The sequence below is a fragment of the Brachyistius frenatus genome, unplaced genomic scaffold (assembly GCF_029030835.1).
Source record: "Brachyistius frenatus isolate BFR_SWC_R1_liver_20210118 unplaced genomic scaffold, ASM2903083v1 Contig_20, whole genome shotgun sequence".
Lineage (NCBI taxonomy): Eukaryota > Metazoa > Chordata > Actinopteri > Embiotocidae > Brachyistius > Brachyistius frenatus.
In genome coordinates this window covers 1,126,806-1,148,695 of record NW_027210619.1, presented here as the reverse complement: position 1 = coordinate 1,148,695, position 21,890 = coordinate 1,126,806, and the positions used below count along the sequence as shown (strand labels likewise).

The window sequence follows — 21,890 nt, the reverse complement described above, 5'->3', positions numbered from 1 at the left end:
TTTTCTGCTGTTTTTCTGTCTCTTAGCCTATAAATGGATGCATGGGGAGCTTAAGGGCAATGTGCCGCTCCAATACCTTGCCTGGGTTTCGTATCCCATGATCCTTGTCATGTTCGCCTCACTCTTCTGTCACCTGGTTTCCCCACAGGCCATTGGTAAGCGCTCCATCTTCTGTCAGCTTGTCTTATCGTCCCATTATAAAATCTCTTTTATTTCTTATAGCACTCACCATGCTTTCACCCAGATATTTAATCTTCTCCTCCATCTTTCCTCTGTTTTATTCACAGGTTCTGGTATCCCTGAGCTGAAAACCATCCTGAGAGGAGTAGTCCTAAAGGAGTATCTGACCCTCAAAGCCTTTATAGCTAAAGTTATCGGCCTGACTGCTGGCCTGGGCAGTGGGATGCCAGTGGGCAAAGAGGTAAACAGGACCTGCATTTTCATGTCTTTCCTATCTGTCTCTTTCTGTATCTACCACCATCCCTTCCTCCAGCATCACCACCATCTTCTTTCTTCTCTGCATTTCTTTCTCCATCACTCTGCTTGCTCTTCATCTACGCTTGGGGGATAATAAATCATCCTCTGTCATGTTTTTTTCCTCTCTCCCCCATTTCACGGGACTGAGGCAAATTATTCAAGTCCTCCGTAAAGGAGTTCATTCATTGTCCCCATTACAGCCGTAGCAGGGCAACTGCCACATCCAACAATTATACGGTGATTTATCTGTTCTGATACAACATGTCCCAGTTTAGACTCTCTGTTTTATAGACAATAGTCTGTGTCTGTGTAGATAAAATGACATGTCGCTCATCTGTGTCAGTAATCTCCTCCCATCACCTCCAGGGTCCATTTGTCCACATCGCCAGCATCTGTGCCGCAGTGCTGAGTCGATTCATGTCCATCTTCTCTGACGTTTATGAGGTAAGCCGAGGCCCTGACCAAAACAGACCACGTTTCCCATAACCCTCATGTCTGTACTGAACACAGTCAACACACTAATGTAGACGAGGAATGCAAATTTTACGTGACAACTTGCTTTGTTGCTGTCTTTGTTTTTAACAAAGAGTTCCCACAGGTCCTAAACATTTTTTTATATTTTTAGGTTGGAAATCTTTTAAGCCATGCTAGTGTATAGTGTGTCAGGGAAAGTCTGTTAGTCTGTTGGTCATCACCACTCAACAACTATGAAGGATTGCCATGAAATGTATACAGGCATTCGTGACCCTTGAAATACGCATAACTATTACTTAAAATACTTCCTCTGGAGAGCCCTTCGCGTCTTAATATGTGCCCATTGTAAGTTTCCATTCGTCTCATGCTTTGGTTTATGATTATAAACCTGCAAGGCTACCCATTGACCTCGCTGTACTTTGTGCTAATTAGCAAATGCTAGGATGTTAACATGGCAGACTAAGATGGTCTAAATGTCAGCCTGCACAGTTCTGACAGTTTTACGGGGTTGTTCTTTTAAACTCAATCATGATTAAGAATTATAAAGTCAGCTGGAGACGGTGTTAACATTTGGTTTAGTTCGTGAGCTTCAGGTGAAAATGTCTGCTGAAGACCGTCATCATGTTCGCCAGCTATAACCTAAACTAAGAGGATGAACAAGTTCAAATGTTGACATGTTAGCATTTAGCTCGGCGCATACTGTTCGTGCGGGTCACAGAGCAGCCAGCACGGCTGCAGACTCTTAAATTTGAAAATTGACCTCGAAAATATCACATGCTACCTAGTCCCTCCGCTTCAGCGCCATGTTTTTAACCTTTTCACTTGACGAGGTCGTGAGCAAACGCATGCGGACCCTGCAGGGTTTGAGTTTGTTTTGAAATGCACTGACAAGGTCTTTGAAGCTCAATGCCGAAGACAAAGCTGGGGGACCCCGTGACTGTTTCCCCGTCTGTCCCTCTCCCGCCCAGCTCACTGTCCTCCCCCCTCCCTGTTTCTCTGGCGTCTTTGTTTTGGTTCGCCTGCTCGCACCTCGTCTGTGTTTGTGTTTCACTGTATTAATAGTGTGACGGTTATGTCTGGCATGTGTATTAACAGTGACCTCCCATATCCCTGTCTCCCTGTCTCCCTCTCTCCCCGCTCCCCTCCTATCTCCTCCCATCTTCCCTCGGCTTTCTCACTCATCCCTGCTCGTGCCTCTCTGCGACCCTTAACCCCTCCCCCCCCAGAATGGCACCCGTAACCAGGACCTGTTGGTGTGTGCGTGTGCCGTGGGAGTGGCCACCTGTTTCGCCGCCCCTGTGGGAGGCAAGTCCCGCCCCCGCTCGCCCCGGGGCGCTGGTCTCCGGTCAGCTCTGTCCTCCCTGTGTGACATCATCCGCACAAACGGGGAGATCAAATCTGACCCTCAGACCAGCGCGCTGCACTATAAGTGATGAATAAAACTGAACAAATACAGCATATGAACGTGCATATTATTAAACGACAACAATACTGCGCCTCAGCCTCGGATTATAAGGTTCTGTCTACTTTTAAAGGAACATTTTGCTGCGGAGAGTGACGGATTCTTTTATTTTGTTCTGCTCTCACTTGTAAATAAATTACTGCAAAGTATTTAAAGGCAAATTCACAACTTCCACGTCCCTGTCTGCGGACAGCTACAGCTGGGCAGTACCTCGCCAAGATTTCAGATAGGATACCTCTCACCACAACTTTGCATTTCTTTTTTTTTCTTTTTTTTTTTTTGTATCAATCAAACAAATTAGTTATAATTTCTTGTAATGTTTAGAGATGTCTTTTTTTTATATATATATATACCTTTGTACAGAAGTAGGCCACCGCTTTCCCCGTATTGCCACTCTTTATGCACGGCTAACTAGCTGCATGAAGCTCATCTTCATGTTTAGCTAACTCTCAGCAGGAACATGAATACAGAAATTTCCAAAATGAATCACTGTAAAGCTTTCCTCAGTGAAGTGATGGATTCAAAGTGAGTTTCTTGATTTAAACATGTAGATAAACTTGCCAGCATCACTGTACGTGAGCCTTATATTTTAAAGGTTTTTTTATTATATAAGACTGAAGTAGCAAGCTACACATTTTTAGCATGCCAACCTCCTTTTAGTAATTAAAGTATCAAAAGCAAAAGATCATAAAAGTTTTTTTGTTTTTTTTACTGAAGTTACATAGAATCTTATAATTCAAGGTCATTATCAATGATTGGAAGTATTTTGTGTGTGCTACTTCCCGTTTTTGGTATGTAATCAGTTGCAGGGATCTGTCTCCAAGGATGATGTGACCACTTGGTTTGTTTTCTGATTGCTTACTGCATCCTGATTACACTGTTTGGCATGTGCATCCTCTGCTTTACATTCTCCTGGTGGGATTTTGTTTTACCCCCTCTTTATCACTTTTTTTTTTAACTCACTCCAGTGAGCATTATTTATTCACTTTATTCCATTTTGCTTCCCCTCTGTCAATTCCCCCCCCCTCCCTCCTACCCCGTGGTTCTCCATCCTCCCCTCTCCACCTTGATCTTTTATTCTCTCTTCCTCCAACTCACTCTCCTGTCTTTCTGTCAACGATCTCGCTGTCTCGCTGACTTTCATTTCTCCCACCTCATCATCTCTTGCCTTTCATCCCTCATTCTCTGCCTCACCCCTTCACCTCCCACCTGTTTTTTTTTTTTTTTTCTCCTCTCCCTCTCTGTTTTCTGTGTCAGTAGAACCCTTACGGTTACACAGATATACTGACTGTTGGCTGTGCCGTGGGGGTGGGATGCTGTTTCGGCACTCCACTTGGAGGTACTGTATTACTTGCACACTGCCTCTCAACCAAAACAGCTGCACCAAACATCCACCTGTACTTAAATGTGTCATTAGCACAGGATTTCAAAAACCAACCAGTATCAGAAGCTGTCTTGTTTACTTTTTTTTTTTTGGTGCTTATTATAGATTGTATTTTATTGAGGTAAAGACTGCTTATTGAAGGACAAGATTAAAGACTGTAGTCCAACTCATACTGGAATACTAATACTGATATTAATAGTTAGGAACTTAAAACACCCAATAATGATCAGTTCATAATCAGTTAATTACTTAAACAGGAACCCTTAAATGTGTTGCTTAAAGAATTATATACACAATATACAATACACTCCAAAGGTAAAGTGAAGCAGGTAATGAGTATAATGTCAATAATAAGTTAAGTATTATGTCATCCATATGTTTATGACAGAGGTAGTTATTGATGTTGTTGAACTTGAGTACGTTGTCTTGTGAGACATGAGAAACATTGTAAACACTCGTCAGTATAATGTAGTCCATGATAACATCACTGCTGAATCATACTTCAACAATAAACATACAGTTAAATTAATACCGCTCACAGAGTCAGTCAAAACCGAACATTATTACCTTTGTAGGTGTAGCTGAACTGCTGTCAATAAACACTATCAGCCTGGCCAATGTATCCATCTACTTCTATGAAAGATCAACTTAACACCCTGCTGCACTGTTTACAGGTAAACTCTGTCACACTGTGACATCACTGCTGAGTGCAGTTACAGATACAAACAAAGCACATTTCTGACCAAACCCAACCGTTCTGACATTAAACAGGCTTGAACTCTTTTTCAAAGTTCCTCTTTCGATAAGGTTGGCATATTTTATAAAATGTAAAAAAGGTATTGAAGAAAAATAAGGTGTTGAAAAAGGAAATGTTTGGATTTATTACTGAAACTCAGCAGCAGTTACAAAAATGTCAGATGAAATCCAGCTCTCTCCCCCTGTTGACTTTGTTCTCAAAGTCAAAAGCTCAGTTAGATACAGAGGAGCTCACCCATCATCTCAGTGCTACTGGATTAATGCTCCTCCTCTAAACCTCAGCACCTCATGACACCTAAATTTAAGTTAGTCCCTGGCATCGTGAAATGTCGCTTATGACAAACTGCTAGTCCTCAAACCATATTTTTTAATGACCCAATAGGTATCATCGCGCCATCTGCCATTTCAACACGTTTCACCACAGACCTCTTCAGGTTTGCTTTGCAGTATTCTCACACAGATCAATAGTTCAAGTTGAGCATCAATCAATACCAGGTGTGTTTACCTGCAGCTGTAGAAAATGTTATAATGAGTTGGGTGAAAAAAGACACCGGTACAACAAGAAAGAATGAATCGCCCTCAGTGTTAGAGGTGAAACAGTTCAGTCAGATTAGTTGATTAGAGTTCCCCTCATGCTCTGGTTTCATATTTTTCAATGTGAGGATTTGTTGCTTCTGTATTTTTCTGTGATTGACAAGTATAATATATGCAATATGATATTTCAGCTGATGATTAGACGAAACAAGAACTTCCACTTCCTCGTTCCATGCATTTTTCACTATGTTTAGATATTTCATATAAACAATGTGTATGTTAATCAAGAGAACAATCTACTGATTAATCAGTAATGTAAACAACTAATAGTTGCAGTCCTTTTCAATCAATCAATCAATCAATCAATCAATCAATTACTTCAATAACCCTTCAATATACTGTACAGCTCTGTGCAAAAGTTTGAGGTATTTAAAGTCAACTTTCAAAAAATGACATGAATAGAATCATATCACAATTAAGTGTGCTTTCAATCTTAAACAGTTTGGTTCTCCTTAGTACATTTACACATAGTTTTTAAGGTTTTTCCAAACATCCATTTGCAGAAGCTCTTCTGTGTATCCAGGCTGTAAGTTTGGGCTTGTTGTAAGGATGCAGAATGAATGTGGGACTGATCAGATGCCTTTCTGATGGGAGATGATAATGTAATTGATAGGAATCTTGACATCTAAAATGCCTAAAACCTTTGCACAGTTCTCTACACTAGTCACAAACCATTTATAAATTTTTTTAGAATATACTAAAAGATACTGCTGACATCTTGTTAGGCCTCAGATATTATTTTCATCCTCCTTGTCTGTTCAGATGTTTTTATCTTGTTTGGAATCATGTTTCTGATGTCTCTGATGTTTATTTTATTGGTTCTCATGCTGATTAGGCCCCTGTGTGTGTGTGTGTGTGTGTGTGTGTGTGTGTGTGTGTGTGTGTGTGTGTGTGTGTGTGTGTGTGTGTGTGTGTGTGTGTGTGTGTGTGTGTGTGTGTGTGTGTGTGTGTGCGCGTGCGTGCGTGAGTGTGTGTGTGTGTGTGAGATAGACTACTTGTAAGTGTGTATTTAGTTGTGTTTGAGTGTGTGTTCACTCCCTGTGGTTTTCCTGTTGTGCATAATTACACCCTCAGCTTCAAGTGTTTTTGGACTCATTCTGCTTATTTAACTCATTTCTATCTCTCTCTTTCTCTCTCTCCCTCCTATCACCTTCCTCCACCACCTCCTCCTTCTCTCTCATTTGTCTCACTATCCATCCTCATTTTGTAATCCCTCTGTCCTTCCTCCTCTCTCTCCATCCACCATCACCAGGGGTGTTGTTCAGTATTGAGGTCACGTCTACCTACTTTGCTGTGAGGAATTACTGGCGGGGATACTTTGCTGCTACATTCAGCGCCTTCATATTCAGGGTGCTCTCTGTTTGGAACAAGGATGCTGGTGAGAAGCATTGCAAACACACTTTTCACACACACACACACACACACACACACACACACACACACACACACACACACACACACACACACACACACACACACACACACACACACACACAACGCTGAAGAAAGACAGCTGAGCTTGCATTTTATTGAAAGTAGCTGAATATGACGGCTAAGTAATATTTGCTTCTTTAGATAAACCAGAAATGTTTCAAGTCATCACCTATGGTATAAACACAATCCAGCAGCACCGCACTGTAAAATCCATTTAAATCACCCTGTCTCTTCCTCATTTTTAGAAATGTCAATTTCTCACAGTTTATGTTCATGTTTTTTTCAAATGTATACTTTAACATACAACATACACTTTACAAAGGGAAGATCATCACATGGTGCGATTTCACATCCGCTCTCAATCAACCAGAGACTCATGAAATCTTTATCGTCCCAACTGTCAAACTTCCATTTACTTTAAGATTTTCCAAATATTTACTTTTATGGACCAGATACATTTCAAAGTGGGGAATCTAATTATGGAACTCTTTTTATTTAGTTAAAATGACATCTTCCATAAAGCTACTAAAATCAATATTTACATTAACAATAGCTTAATAATTTGACTCAATGAATGTGAAAGTGGTTGATTTTTATTGATGAGCCCTAGAGCATTGTCCGCTGAGTTCACTTCCCCTCAGCCCTGCAGAGTGTTTTAGCATCTTTGACCTCATTGTTTTGGTTTTCTGGCCTGTAGCTTTACAGTCTGGTTCCCTTTGAATACTCTCATGACATTAGGCAATTATTATTTCTAACAATAACCTACCTAACCAATTGAACCTACTGTGCATGCTACCGCCAAATTACAGACAGAGTCAGATACAGAGTTTGATATTTCTCTCAGGAGTTGGTGGAGACACAGAGGAGAAACAGAGCTAAAAGAAGAGGACATTTTGGACTTACATTCATCAATTGGATACGAACACGACTCTAGTGAAAGGTTAATGTTGCTCTGAGTCTGTTGGATGAGTAAATACAACTGTTTGCTAACACATTCATTGTTAACTTAAAATGTGAATGTTTACAGCTTGTTTCTGCTGCCCAAAAAGTGCCAAAAAAAAGTGTCTAAAAAGTGAATAATTGCAGGTTTCTGCCTCCTACAGTCCCACAGAATATGTTTAAAAACATTTCATTTCTATTCTGTAAATATGTCTATTCATGTTTTATATGTCTATTTATGTGTGTCTTGTGTTTTTTTTGGACGCTGAGAGCGAACCTAAAACCGGAGTCAAATTCCTTCTATATGTCAACATACATGGCCAATAAAGCGATTCTGATTCTCAAAAGTATTTTTTCTTTTGGATTTTAAAGAATAGTATGAGCTGTGTGACTAGAAGGACCATTTTTATCTTCTGTCTTTTTATGTGCAAATTAACAGAACTGAAACTCAAGATATTGAGCACAGAAATGAGAGACAGAGACAATAACTTTATTTGCGATATTTAATTTTCTCTCCTCCTCAGTCACAATCACAGCTCTCTTCAAAACTAACTTCCGGATGGATTTCCCCTTTGACCTGCAGGAGCTGCCTGCATTTGCAATAATAGGGTGAGGATATTTGTGAGTACACATTTGCCTCTGTGTGTATGTTTTGTAGCTTACAAATAAGTGGATCTCCCTTAAATCTGTTATACCATAGAGTCATACCACACACTGCCAGTACAGTATAAATATCTTGTAGTGAGATGGATTTGTTGTTGGTTTTAGGATCTCGTGTGGCTTTCTGGGAGCATTCTTCGTTTACCTGAACAGACAGGTGGTTCTCTTCATGAGGAGACCCACAGCTCTCACACGCTTTCTAACCAAACAGTAAGACGCCAACACACAAACAAACACTACATTGTCCCCCCTCTGCTGCTGTGGATTAATGTGGCGCTCGGCTCTTATATTGCTCTGATTCTGGTAGCAGACACTGTTCCCCAGAACTGAAACCATTTGTGCATTCAAATCCAATTCCTCTTAATGTTTCTCAGCTCCACTCTCCAAACTCATCAGTCTCACAACACCGGCCAGGACAGCAGCAAAGCCTTAACAACCTTTCATCCAGTTATTCACTCAATGGGGAGATTCACTTATCCTCTGAGACTCAACAGTCAGGGAACATTAGTCCTCACCATTAGAGAAAAACGAGCAGCAGCACCAGGAGAGCCGCACAATCAGTGCTGGTACACAGTCAACTCTATGAAAAGCAATTTTGTAGTTGTCTGAGAATACACTGTTCCTCTTAATGACTGTGTGTATGTCTGTGTTTGTGTGTACTCCCAGTCGTTTGATCTATCCAGGTGCAGTGACACTGATCATCGCCACCCTCACGTTTCCTCCCGGATTTGGACAGTTCATGGCAGGAGAGGTTAGACTGAATCAGTCTCACATTTTCTGACTGTTTTTTTCGTGTGTTCATTTCCATTTATGATATGTTTGAAAAGGTCCAAGATTGTGAGGATTTGATCATGTCCTGTATATGGAAGTGAAGAAAGGCCAGAATAATTTTAATTTTATAAGCAACTTGAAGGGCAACTTCACCAATTTCACACAGAAAAAGATCTCTGGATCTTGGGTACCACTGAAAAAGAAGTAGAAAGGCATTTGAGGCTCCAGAGGGAGCTGCGTGAAATTGTGTTGTGTGAGCGTGAACAGCATGTTTAGCACCAGCAGCAGCAGCAACGAGTGCTCCATCTATGTGACTGCACAGGAGGCGTTCAGGTACAATATTGGGCGTAGGTCACCCATGTTTGGAACTGGTTACGGTGAAATACACAGTGGCTGTAATTAGGCGTGTAAAATGGAGAAAAATTAACATGAAGCCTTAAAATACCATTTTTGCTACAAGAACAAATAATATCTGTGATTCTGCTGCATCCATTTTGATCCTTTTTTTATGACCCAGCTGTGACTGCAGTCATTATGTTTTTAAGTTGTTCATATGTCCCATTGTTATGAAAATGATATCTCAGGAGTGTCTTCAGGGAATTCCTTCAGATGTGGCACAAACATTCACTTGGACTCGAGGATAAACTGATTAGACTTTGGTGTCCAAAGGTCACAGTGAAATCCCACATGTCCATGTTTGAATCATTCAATTTACCAGTTGAATTGAAACAATTTGAATACACATTTTTTTTTGAATACAGGAGAAGTAAAAGGTTGTTGAAAATTGTTTGATATTTTATGCATACAAGAACTTTGAATTGAAAGATTTAAATCTTTACAGATATTTTTGCTTCCTGAGCAGTTCCTGTTTAGATTCAATACATTTATACTGTATATATACAGCATACAAAAAAATGTATTTGTGAAGTTTGCTGATTCCCCCTCCCCTTTGGCCAACTGTTTTGATTTTTGACATTGAATCTGAATTTGGAAAGTCAAAAGGATGTAATCAGTTTATGTAAACCTTGTTCTTCGTCATGTATTTTCATTTGTCTGGTGAGGACCCTGTAGGGATAAAAAAAAAAAAAAAAAAATTCAGTGCACAGGTACTGTCCATTTTGCTTCACTCAATCTCTTATCCTGACCTTTTACTACATGTCTGTTTCCTCCGGCAGCTGATGCCCAGAGAGTGTATCAACTCTCTCTTTGATAATTTCACCTGGACCAAAATCTCAGGATCCCCTGCTCCTCTTGGCTTGGGTCGCTCCTCAGCATGGCTGCATCCTCAAGTCAGCGTCTTTGTCATCCTTCTCCTTTTCTTCATCATGAAGGTATCTCTCCCTCTCCCTCTTGCTACGTACAGTCAGTCTTGCCTTTAAATATAAGCGATAGCATAAAAAACCGCAGGGACTGGTCTCGATCCTACCTTGATCCTGTTTTTGTGTTGCAGTTCTGGATGTCAGCAGTTTCCACCACGATGCCCATCCCCTCCGGTGCCTTTATGCCAGTGTTCATATTAGGTAAGAGGATTTTGTAATGCAGTACAGTATCTCCTGCTGAGCTTCAGTTCAATTTGTCTTCACCAGCATGCCTTATCTTTCTCCTCAAGGAGCTGCTTTCGGTCGCCTCGTAGGGGAGATCATGGCCACTCTTTTCCCAAATGGAATCCTGTTTGATGGGATAGTCTACCGCATCTTGCCGGGAGGTTACGCTGTCATTGGTTAGTCTACTAACCCTCCCATAGGTTCCCATAGGCCTTGAGATATAGACTTTAGAAAAATTTAATAACGCTTCGAATGGACGACTTTAAAAATTCTTGAACACTTCAATATGGCGCCCATATTCATAATTTTTTTTTTTATATAATGTTTAAACCTTTTCTCTGGTTTAAATATGTGGATTTAGCAGCGGTTTCACCATTTTATTATTCTTATTCCAAAATATGCAGGTTTGTGCAGTGAAATGAATACATTTACACAACTTAAAACTTCAAAGTCATTGAAAAGGATTTAATTTGCAGAACAACCGAGTGTTGTAACCCTGCTCTGTGCATTTTACCACAAAAGTGAGCAGATTTCTCTTTAACTGGAGGTTATCATGAGAACATATTTAATACTTTTCACTCTACAGTGTACAGTATGAGCTGGGACAGGTTCCAGTCCGTCATAATCCTTAACATGATAAGCAGGTTAAAAATATATGGATGCATATATATTCTTTTTTTTTTTACACATCTTTTGATTTCTGCCTCTGATTAAAAAAATGTGAATTTACTATATTATGAATAGTACAGTGTTTCAAGACTAATTTGGCTCCTTCTCACGCACGCAAGACTCGGATGGATGAGTAATAATGCAGAGGAGTTGTGCTTCACCCTCACCACATACTCTATGTAACCTCTTCTCTGCCTTCTGCCAGGTGCGGCAGCGATGACGGGAGCCGTCACACACACAGTTTCGACAGCAGTGATCTGCTTCGAGCTGACCGGTCAAATCTCCCACATCTTACCCATGATGGTGGCGGTCATCCTAGCCAACATGGTGGCACAGGGTCTGCAGCCTTCTCTCTACGACTCCATCATCCAAGTAAAGAAGCTGCCCTACCTGCCTGAGCTGGCCCTCGGGCACATCAGGTAAAGTTAAAATGCAGAGAACCCTCGCATTGTTTTCTATACAGCAGTCATTGATAGACAAACAGTTTTGATTGTGGTGTCCCTGCATCCCCAGCAAGTATAACATCTTTGTGGAGGACATCATGGTGCGCAAAGTGAAATTCTTGTCTTCTCAATCCACCTTTCGGGAATTAAACCATATGCTTGAGACAACGACCTTGAAAACCATCCCCCTGGTCGACTCCAAAGGTAGGATGACCTACATCATCATGTTGGGTGTTCATGTTTCTATGTCGCCTTTTAAAGGCTTGTGGCTCCAACTAACACCTAGTGCAAAGCTGCATCATGTGATTCGGCCTCGTTGTCCAATGTGCCTGTGGCCATGATCTTAAATGAAGTGTGGTCAGGCACATTGTTGGTGCATTGCTATCATGACTCAGCGAAAAGCGATTGACCAGCAGAAACCTTGTCTTATTTCAGAGGTGCAGTATTTTACTGTTATTTTAAGAAAGGATTATGAAGAGGTAATGGTTATTAAAGTAATGTGAACCTACATATTACATATGTAACTCTCGACAGTTTTCCCCAAAAGGCAAACTATTCCTTTGATAATTCCTTCACTGCAGAATCCATGATTCTTCTTGGCTCGATTGAGAGGACAGAGCTTCAAGCCGTTTTTGACTGGTGGCTTTCCCCAGAGAGGCGAGTCTTTGAAAGAGGTCAGAGTTCACCTGGCCAGGGCTCCAAAGTCAGCTGGGAGTCCTTCACCTTTGTAGATGAAGAGGGAGGAGAAGAGAGTGCCGATAAGGTGGAAGAAATAAACCATTAACTAACTATCATGTGTAATTCCAGTTTATTTGATCAAAAAATGTATCGTGCACTTACTGACTGTGTTGTTCCCCCCCAGACTGCCACTCCTGTGCAGGAAGAATGTAATGGACCCGTCCCATTTCCCAAAGCCCAGGAGCCCTCCACCAACCACACAGGCTCAGGTAACATGGCATTTCCACTGCACATAACGACACGTTCGCCCATCAAATGTCACTTTCTCTCTGCTCTGACATGTGTCGCCATACCATGTCCGCAGACAAGCGCAAGTTGCCATCTGTCAGGAGGACCCTTCAGAGACTCTTCTCCTCCACATCTTTATCAGGCCAGACTGAAACTCAGGTACCAAGATCAACCTACTCATCATTTTGAGGCCAAAAACAGCGCATCAGTGATCTGCTGTCGAGCTGGCATTGACAGCTCAGACAGGGGCATCAGTTCAACATGGCAGCCTGAGCCAACCTCTCTAATGTGAAGGGAGGAGCATAACAGGAGGAACGCAGAGTTGGCGATGACATGTTTTACAGTGGGCAGTGCCTTAAAACCACCAGGGGGCATGTTATCATTACCTGTACAGCTGTTGGTCCATCATCCCTTTCTTTCACCCTCTTTCCTCAGGAGACCACGCCACCTCCGCTGACTGACACCATGTCGCCAGAGGAGGTACTGTACACTATTGATTCAGCGTCCTGAAAGCTCGGTAACAACAAGCCAAACAAACCAGTCTAATCAATGATTAGAAACTCTGTTTTCTCTCCGTCTCTCTGCCTTGTGATTGGCTCATGCAGATCAAAGACTGGGAAGAGGCAGAGCTGGACAAACCAATCGATATGGAGCAGATACGTATTGACCCCTCCCCATTTCAACTGGTGGAAAGAACTTCTCTCCACAAGGTGACTGCAGCATCACCTGGGTGATGTGTCAAAACACGCAAAGATCATGTACACAAACTCTGATAATACCATTACGTGTCGTGCATGATTACATTTCGCAATAATTCTTTGACATTTTGGGATTTACTGGATATCTGCTTATTCATTTTCTATAGCTGGTTAGCTTAGCTTAGCACACAGACTGGAAAGAGGTAAAAAAAAAAAACTGTCTGAACTCTGTCCAGAAGTAAACTGTATCTGCCTGCTAGGAGCTTTAACGATCCCCAATGACCATGTTATATCTCATTAGATTCATCTATACAAAAGCAGTGATAAAATGGCATCATACGGTGTTGCTAGGGAACCAGTCACAAATCCTGTCCAAGAAATAGTCTGGCACATAATCACCTGTAACATCTGTTTAAGTTTTCAAACTAACAGGATATCATTTTGAATAGTGAACTTTAAAGTGCTGGTGGATGGATTCTGGTATTTGACAGAGCCTAGCTGCTTTCCTGTTTCCTGTCAAAATGCGAAGCGAAGCAGCTTCATATTTACAGAACAGATATGAGAGGAGTATTAATCCTTTCATTTAACTCCTGGCAAGAAACCAAATATACATGTTGAACATGTCAAATTACACCAGGATAAAGTTAATTTTTCACTTTAATACTTTTTTTTTTATTCTTAAACGTGTCTAATTACCTTCTTGTTCTGTTTCTATTCTTCAAATTTAACTATTTTTTTCAGGGGCACTTCACCAGTTTTACATATATATCAAGTCCACCTGTAAAAACAGTTCAATGTTTTTTGAGGTACTAAAGGAGCTTTCTAAAGTCTGAGAAAATAACCCTGATAAACCACCAGACTTACATTAACTCGGCCTAGGAGTCTACACATATTTAACAAATAGCTAGAGTTACAAACTGGGTTTTAAAAACTTGGGCAGGAAGGGGCTGATGAAAAATGTCATTGAGTTGCATCATGGGAAATGCAGAATCCAGGGATTCCTAGATATCAAAAGTCTGAATGTCAAAGCTTTGAACTTTACATTTTATGCTGTGGCAATGCAGCACAGCCTTTTTCACTTGCATATTGTTTATGAAGAACAGTGCAGCCATGCAAGCAGAATACTGTCACAGTACAACATATTTAACACTGACTGGATCATGTCCTCCTTCTTGTCATTACTCAGACCCACACTCTGTTCTCGCTGTTGGGTCTCAGTCATGCCTATGTCACCAGTATTGGAAAGCTGGTGGGTGTCGTGGCACTGAAAGAGGTAAAGCCAATTTTTTTTTTTTCCCTCTCTTCCTTTCTTCTTAATCTGCACGTTTTTTGTCACCTCTCTTGTTTTGATCTGGTAATGTAGTAACCTGTGATGATCTCACATTGTGGGCAATTGTTCTGTCACCATGCCTCATGCTTTTACGCTGTGATTCATGCAGTTATTCCATTAACCGCCCTCACAACTCATCTCCCTGGATGTTCCCTTTAGAGATCCTACATTAACGTCTTTCTTTGCCTTATGGTTTGCCTCTGTTGATATTTCAACCTCTTTCTCTCTCCTTACAGTTACAGAAGGCTATAGAGGGCTCAACTCGCAGTGGGGTGAGGCTTCGTCCCCCTCTGGCCAGCTTCAGAGACGCCAGCCGGAAAGCCAAGAAGCACCAGCCTCCCTCATCCACCCCTTCTTCACCCACACGGGACAGAGACCTGTGGGGGGAGGGGAGCAGGAGGGAGGGGGAGCTGGTGAAGAAGGAGTCCAAAGAGGATTCCCGAGGGAAGTCTTCCAGAGGACCTCCCGGGTGTGACACTGCTCCCTCCTCCCCCAGCAGCATTGGGAGCACCAGTGGCAGCTCTGCCAACGCAGGAGGAGCTGAAGGCAAAACTCAGGAGGCAGCGTCCCCCTCCACCTCCTCCCCTAACTTGCCCTCACCTCCTGCCTCCCCTGTATCACCCACCAGCCCTGTCCTCACACTGTCCTCCCTGCAGGAGGAGAGGGAGAGTGAAGAATCAGATGAGCCCTTATAGGCAGAGCGGGTTTAAGAAGTAAGACTGATTTCACTCCTTTTGCCCAGAGACAGAGCAGCAGTCTGGGTTGAGGAGTCGGGCCGACTTGCAGCCCTCACAGACATTCAGCTCTCAGCGAGCAGCTCATGAAACTTGTCGTACAGGATATGTTTTTTTCTACTCTTACGACAGTCTCACTTTTTCACTCTTTTGAATCTCAGGTGCCTTCCTGTGTCTTCTGATAGCTGATTATCATATGTATCAACATCTGTTCATTTCACTAAGTACCTTTAAACAACTGACAGCAATGAAATGTATGATAATGAAATAATATATCGATAAAGACTTAATTAATTTGACCCAGAGGTCAAACAGATCATGCATTTATAGTTTACTGATTGAGGTTAATTTCAAATTATAACTTACATTTATCAAATATTTCAAATATATGTATGGTAAATTTAAATCAATATTACCAGTTTGTAATTTTTAAAAATAATAAATATTAAAATTGTCCACTATCCTATTTGAATTATTTACAGCAATAGATATCATGTATCAGCTTAACACAGCAGTGCTTTGAGGTAAATGTTAACATCAGGATGTTACAATACTAACATGTTTAGGAGGTAGCCTATGTTTACCATGTTCACCTTTTATTATAGCCTGTTAGCATGCCAACATTTGTAGTACAGTTTTGAAATACTTGTACTTCACTTAAGTATTACAGGTATTACATTTTAATGGGAAACAAAGAATTTTCTACACTATAATCATTTATTTAGGAGCTTTAGCTTCTACTTTTTTAGAGGAAGACTCCACAAAACACAATGCAAAAGCAACAGAATATTAAGTTGTTAAAATTAGTTTCACCTTCATAGCATTAAATAGAGCTTACATGTCACCACAGTAGTAAAAGCCGTCTAATAATGTGCATATGATGAATATAACTATGTATGTTAAATACCAGTCTGCATCATTAATACTTTGATAGTACAAGTACATTTTTCTGCTATAATAGAGGAAGGCAGTAGAAGTTTGAATACAGGAGATTTACTGGTAATGGAGTGTTTTTACACTGTTTTTGTTACTTTTACTTCAGTAAAAGATATGAATACTTATTCCGCCCCTGCTAACTAATGCCAATCAAACAGTAAAATATGTCTGAGGCTGATGCAAATAGCATTAACATTTGGCCAACATTAGTGTTGGGAAAATGACAAAATGTAGAAGAAGAAGAAGAAAATTTCAGGGCTCACCAAAGTTGTTTTGTTCAGCCTGAAGGGAAGTTGCATGTCTGTGCCAGATTTCATGGCAAAACATCTGACAGTTGTTGAGATATATAACTAAAAACCACAAATGTCAACCTTACAGTGGTACTTGAGGAAAAGTCAGGGGCTAACCAAAGTCATTAGGATTTATCCTCTGGGCAGCATGAACAATTTTACAAAACTTCATGCCAATTCATCCAGTAATTGTTGAGATATACTGGACCAGAGTGGTGGACTGACCCAAAGACAGGCTGCCAGTGAGGGTAAGAACATTTCGCCATGTCAGTGATGGCATTCAAGCCAGAATTTCTTTGAGCATGTAAACACTGTGGTGCTTGAAGGTCAGCAGTGTGTTTCAGGCTCTGATTCCTATGTGAGCTTGAACAAATAAGCAGTTAGTCCCCATAGAGGAGGCCTGTCTGTGAGAATTTGCCATTGATATTCTCCTGGCATAAAATCCCTGATAAAGACTGCAGAGGAATGTTTTTGGAAAAGCTTGACAGGCTGGATTACACTGCTGCCAGCTCCTCGGTGATTGCTGTTTGGTTTGACAAGCACAAATTAGCCGGCTAAAAACGCCACCAAACATGGTTGAGAAAAAAGAAAAAAGAAAGACATCACACGTGTTAAGGCCCGAGAGAGGAAGGGGTGAACATGTGAGAATCTAATTATTTACACCCTGTGAAAATATGTCCACACATATGCACAAGAAAGGCCATTTGTTGGTTTGTTTATTTGCTCTTTCTCCACCAGAGGAAAAGAAGAAGAGACAGGTAAAGGAGCTGGAGAGCGTGTGGGAGATTCTGTCGTGCAGGAAAAAGAGAGGAAAGGACGCGAAACAGGAAGAAACAGAGAGTTGTTGACAGAAGAGAGGGAGAACGACATGGAAGAAGCGTCCTGTGACAACCGTCCAACAAGCATGCAAAGGTGTGAGTGTTATGAGTGCACACTGGCTTCACCAGCCACGCTGCCTCATTTCAAACAAATAAATCCAAATTTACAGAAGCCATCCAATTTTATACAGCGTTTTATACAGCAGTTACTTTTTTTTTTTTTTTTTTTGCCACACACTTCCAAATCATATCCATGTTACATGTCTGATTGCCTCCAATCCCCCTTCATTGATTTGAAAAGGTCAGTTATTTTTCTTTTTTTTTCAGGCAGTGATACTTCTGACAAGACAGCGGACAACTTACTGTATGCAGACAGACAGACAGACAGACACAAGTATACAGGACAGATACAAAGACGTAGACAGAGCGGAAGAGAAGGAGAAAGGCAGAGGACCAGAAGCAGATTGTGAGCGGCATGCCTGCGGACAAGGTACCGTAACTCTTGGAAGATGGCAGTAGAATTATACAAAAAGAGGAACTCAACTGCAAACCAGTCGGTTAACAAAGACGTGATCAGTAAACCTTAACGTCCACAGAAATATATTTGGCTTCTTGTTGTCTGTTTATTCATTCATTGAGATTTTGTTAAACAAAAAAAAAATGTAATAAAATAACCCAAATTGAAGCAGTGTCTTTTCTAGTTTAATGCGTGTTTCCTCATGAGATGATATTTCTTTTTAGCAAACAGTTTAAGCTGCAAGGATGTTCCCATCATCAACATATAAAGCAGTAGTCTTTCCACCACATTACCTCTTTGACTCATAAAGAAAACGATACTGCTCCCAGAAGGGTTTGTACCTACATGAAATAATAGACTCTGTACAAGCTGTCACATTATTCCTCCCTACCAAGTAATTGTTCAATAAATAAATCAATATGTGCCATTGTGTAAAGACATTCTGTTTGCAGTTTTGAGCCCTCTTAAAGTTGCTTGTATGATCTGCCAGTCACTTTGGGAAGTGAAATAAATTGACGATAGGTTCTTTAAAACTGAGAGCTGCCGAAATACCTGTACCTATTATCAAGGTTTTTTTTTTCTTCTTCTTGGAGTAAAGTGCTCAAAACCAGACTAAAACAAGACTGCTTTACAACCATGACACTTATTCTAACTTATACTGGAAGGGATTTCAACAAGTCAGTAGAAAAATAAACATTGTCCCCCAACATTGCATAAAGAAGCAATCAATAAATAAATTCATTCAAGTCAATAAACTGTAATTTTTTTTATCTTAAAAGTTTCTCACACAATCATCAGAGTGAGAGGAGAAGGTGCTCCCCAACAGAGAAAAGATAACAGTGGGTGTGTTTTGTTGCAAAGTTCGTCGGTGAGACATGCAGAAAGTCCACTTTGTTCACTGTCGCTTGTTAAACTCTTCTTGCTGGAAAACACCCATCCATCCTCAGTTGAAAGAAAAAATAAAATAAAGATATGAATGAAACCATTGCTCCAAAATCATCATTAGAATCACTATCACACTCCAGGCAGCTGCTTCACAGTAATAACGATGAGCAGGAAGACACCGATCTGTTCGGCTCCTAGTGTTCAGTCCTAGTCTTCTGTTCTGTTCCCTGATTGGGTTATTGAGCGGCACACGGGCTGCAATTTCCCAGGTGAACTCAACCTCCTGCTGCTGTAGTTTGTTTCTCCACGGATGGACTCGCCGAGGTTGAGCACCCTCCAGTTCGCTCATATTTACAACACAAACATTCCTTCACTTCATTTGTCTTTGTGTGGTGGTACACGAAAAGAAAAACAAACGTCAGGCTAAACTGTGAGCTTGAGAGTGATCCCAAAATATATTCAGACCCCAGAGGTGTACAAAAATAAAGAAATCATACTGTAATAAAACAGTTGTGACTGTGAGAGAGAGGCATTTTTTATATATACTCAGACTATCTACATTTATAGGACAGCACTGACACTGGTCTGTTGGGAAGCCAGTGTTTTGCCTGCCTATTGCTGGTTACAATTTAGATATTCTCGTGTGTGTGTTTGTGTTTGTGTAGTGGTGGTCTAGGTGAGCCAGCAGTGAATCCATTTTCAACACGTTTCAGAGACTTCCCTTGTTTATCTGTGTTATGAAAGCGCTTGATTCTCTCTCATGTGAACCGTGAGGAGACATCAGAAAGCAGCGCTCATGTACTGCCATTTGCCTTCCAGTACATTCAAAATAGTGGTTATCATCCTTAATTTATCGCAACTATGGAAAAAAAAAAAAAAAAACAGCAGCTGAGGGTTTGTGTTGTCATGTGGCTCGGTTTTGGTTGTCGGTGGTGCTGAAAAGCTTTCAGAGTGGGAATTTGGGTAACATCAGCAGTCCAAAGGCAACCTCTGATCTGTTGGATTGCATAAGTGCAAAAAGAGATTTACATATGCAGCTCTGTCTTTACTTCTCTGTCGCTCGAGCCCACCGCAGGCCCACTCACTGTGGCCACACCTGGGATACTATGGTTCAGTGCAAAGTCTATACAGTGCTGTATAGTACAGGTACTCCATAGTACTCTCAATAAACATGCATACAGAGAGACAGAGTAGGAAGCACACTATCTTACAGTACAATCCTTATCTGTGCAGTGTCCAGTGTGTGCAGTCAGCAGAACAGGCCTGTCCCTGGGTTGTGCCTCAGGCATCCTGGTGCCACAACATCATAGAGGAATTTATTTTAGAAGGGTTAAACTGCATTTCATTGAAATGCTGAGGTTTTCTGAGCCTACTTTAATGGTTTGTGAAATTGCTTGGGTTGCCATTAGTAAAGTATACTGTATGTTTGATGCAACGGGGAAAATAATTTGAATAAACACTATCTAATGTGTCGAGTAACAGCTGTAAACAGAGTAGTTCTCCCATAAGAAAACTGTTATATCTTACCATACACTTATACATAGATTCTTGTTCTTCTTTTTTTTTTTACTTTATTACAAAATTATTCTTATTATAATGTTTTATTATGTTAGATTTTCATTATCATTATAAGACGATGACAGGGTCGAGTTGCTTGTCTTCATAAAAAGCATGCATGTTTCCATTCCCTTCCACTTCATCTAAATGCGGGGTCATTTCCCCTGGTGGAAACGTTTTAGTCAGTTGGTGGCTCCTCTTCCTCTCCATCCTCACTCTTCTCTTTAATTACCTTTGGGATGTAAGGCTGACAAAGAAATAGGTGTCCTTTGTTGCATCAGCTCTTGTCTCATTGTGAGTCCACTTCCGGATCTGTTTCTCAGTTTTGAAAAATTCATCTCGCAACCAAAAAGTTGTGTTTTTGATACCTGAAAAGGAACAGATTAATAGATATATGTAGTATTATCACGCTCATTCCTTGCTGACTCCTCGGCCAGTTTGTAATAAGGAGTCTCTTGACAGACAGGAACTCAGTTGGTTGCCATGGAAGCAGGTGGCCCCACCTCCTCCCACTCTTCCTTCTCCTCTAGCGTCTGAATGAGGCCGCAGGTGACATCGGAGGCCTTCCGCTCTGTCATTGGCTCTGCCATTGGTTGCCCCGGACTACTGCCACCGGAGGCATCCCCTTGTTGTGTGGGCGGAGTCAACGTGGCCGACTCTGGATCCACGCACAGTGTCACCTCTTCTTCCTGACCAGGACAGACAGAGTAGTCTGATCAGTCAACTTATCTCACACAGAGATTGTTTGGCAATAGCTTTGCACCACAAATCGCACTTCTAATTTAAAATATATATAAAAGGGTCCATGGTGGTAATACAGGTTTTATCCCATCAACTGCAAATTTACATTTTTGTAAACTAGGATGCACTTCACCGATCAACACAAGGTCCATTAAAGCTGTTTTAGAGTTTTTGACAATCTTCCCCAGCAGATGGACTATTTGTCCATGTTGGTTTATTTGTTCAAATGTGACCAACTTGACAAAATTGATCTTGTACTGATATTGTTTTGGCATTTGCTGCTGCCAAGGTCAAAAATGACCTTTAAAAATGGTTATATACTCATCAGAGATACATTCAGTATTTAGTGGCTGTTTGTTTCTTTTTGTCAGTTCAACCAAAGTTACATGGTGATGTCGGTAGCAGCAGAAACACGTTTAAAACCTTCAAGATCTCTGACTCAGCTGCTGAAAAGGTTTGCATTAATGAGCTGTGTTGTTGGGCAGCATGTAATACCACTGGTCAGTGTGTGTCAGTGTCATGTTTCGCCTCGTCTAGGCATGAAAAGTATACACAGCAAGAAGGAGGTTATGTGACAAAGTACAAAGACGTATAACGTCCAAACAGAGATGAGATCAGTTTTTTTTTGTTGTGTGGAACAAACACAGGACGTTTCCCTGGATAACCAGTGTTGGAGTTTGGGAGAAAGCGTGGATTTCATTTAAATTATGTCCATAATGTAACATATTTTAACATACATTAAGTAACTTCCATGACATGTGTAACATTACTTATATAAAATGACTATGTCCAGACCTAAGGCCCTTTACTT

General features: G+C 41.0%; 2 protein-coding genes across 7 annotated transcripts in view; one reads left to right on the top strand and one right to left on the bottom strand.

The window, feature by feature from the left end:
- Positions 1-15,921, top strand: part of clcn1b (chloride channel, voltage-sensitive 1b) — a 28,547-nt gene extending 12,626 nt beyond the window's left edge. For both annotated transcript variants that reach the window (XM_069695682.1, XM_069695683.1), the window contains exons 4-23: positions 27-155; positions 288-421; positions 844-921; positions 3,674-3,752; positions 6,400-6,525; positions 8,045-8,129; positions 8,289-8,390; positions 8,847-8,931; positions 10,127-10,282; positions 10,402-10,471; positions 10,561-10,671; positions 11,370-11,583; positions 11,678-11,811; positions 12,189-12,370; positions 12,470-12,554; positions 12,650-12,732; positions 13,009-13,053; positions 13,179-13,283; positions 14,458-14,544; positions 14,838-15,921. In XM_069695682.1, the coding sequence (XP_069551783.1) occupies positions 27-155; positions 288-421; positions 844-921; positions 3,674-3,752; positions 6,400-6,525; positions 8,045-8,129; positions 8,289-8,390; positions 8,847-8,931; positions 10,127-10,282; positions 10,402-10,471; positions 10,561-10,671; positions 11,370-11,583; positions 11,678-11,811; positions 12,189-12,370; positions 12,470-12,554; positions 12,650-12,732; positions 13,009-13,053; positions 13,179-13,283; positions 14,458-14,544; positions 14,838-15,296 (2,549 nt within the window). In that variant the 3' untranslated portion in view covers positions 15,297-15,921. The remainder of the gene's footprint in view (positions 1-26; positions 156-287; positions 422-843; positions 922-3,673; positions 3,753-6,399; positions 6,526-8,044; positions 8,130-8,288; positions 8,391-8,846; positions 8,932-10,126; positions 10,283-10,401; positions 10,472-10,560; positions 10,672-11,369; positions 11,584-11,677; positions 11,812-12,188; positions 12,371-12,469; positions 12,555-12,649; positions 12,733-13,008; positions 13,054-13,178; positions 13,284-14,457; positions 14,545-14,837) is intronic.
- The window catches only part of fam131bb (family with sequence similarity 131 member Bb), a 28,138-nt gene continuing 22,162 nt past the window's right edge, over positions 15,915-21,890 (bottom strand). For all 5 annotated transcript variants that reach the window (XM_069695694.1, XM_069695693.1, XM_069695695.1 and 2 more), the window contains one exon: positions 15,915-21,027. In XM_069695694.1, coding sequence (XP_069551795.1) covers positions 20,809-21,027 — 219 coding nt within the window. In that variant the 3' untranslated portion in view covers positions 15,915-20,808. The remainder of the gene's footprint in view (positions 21,028-21,890) is intronic.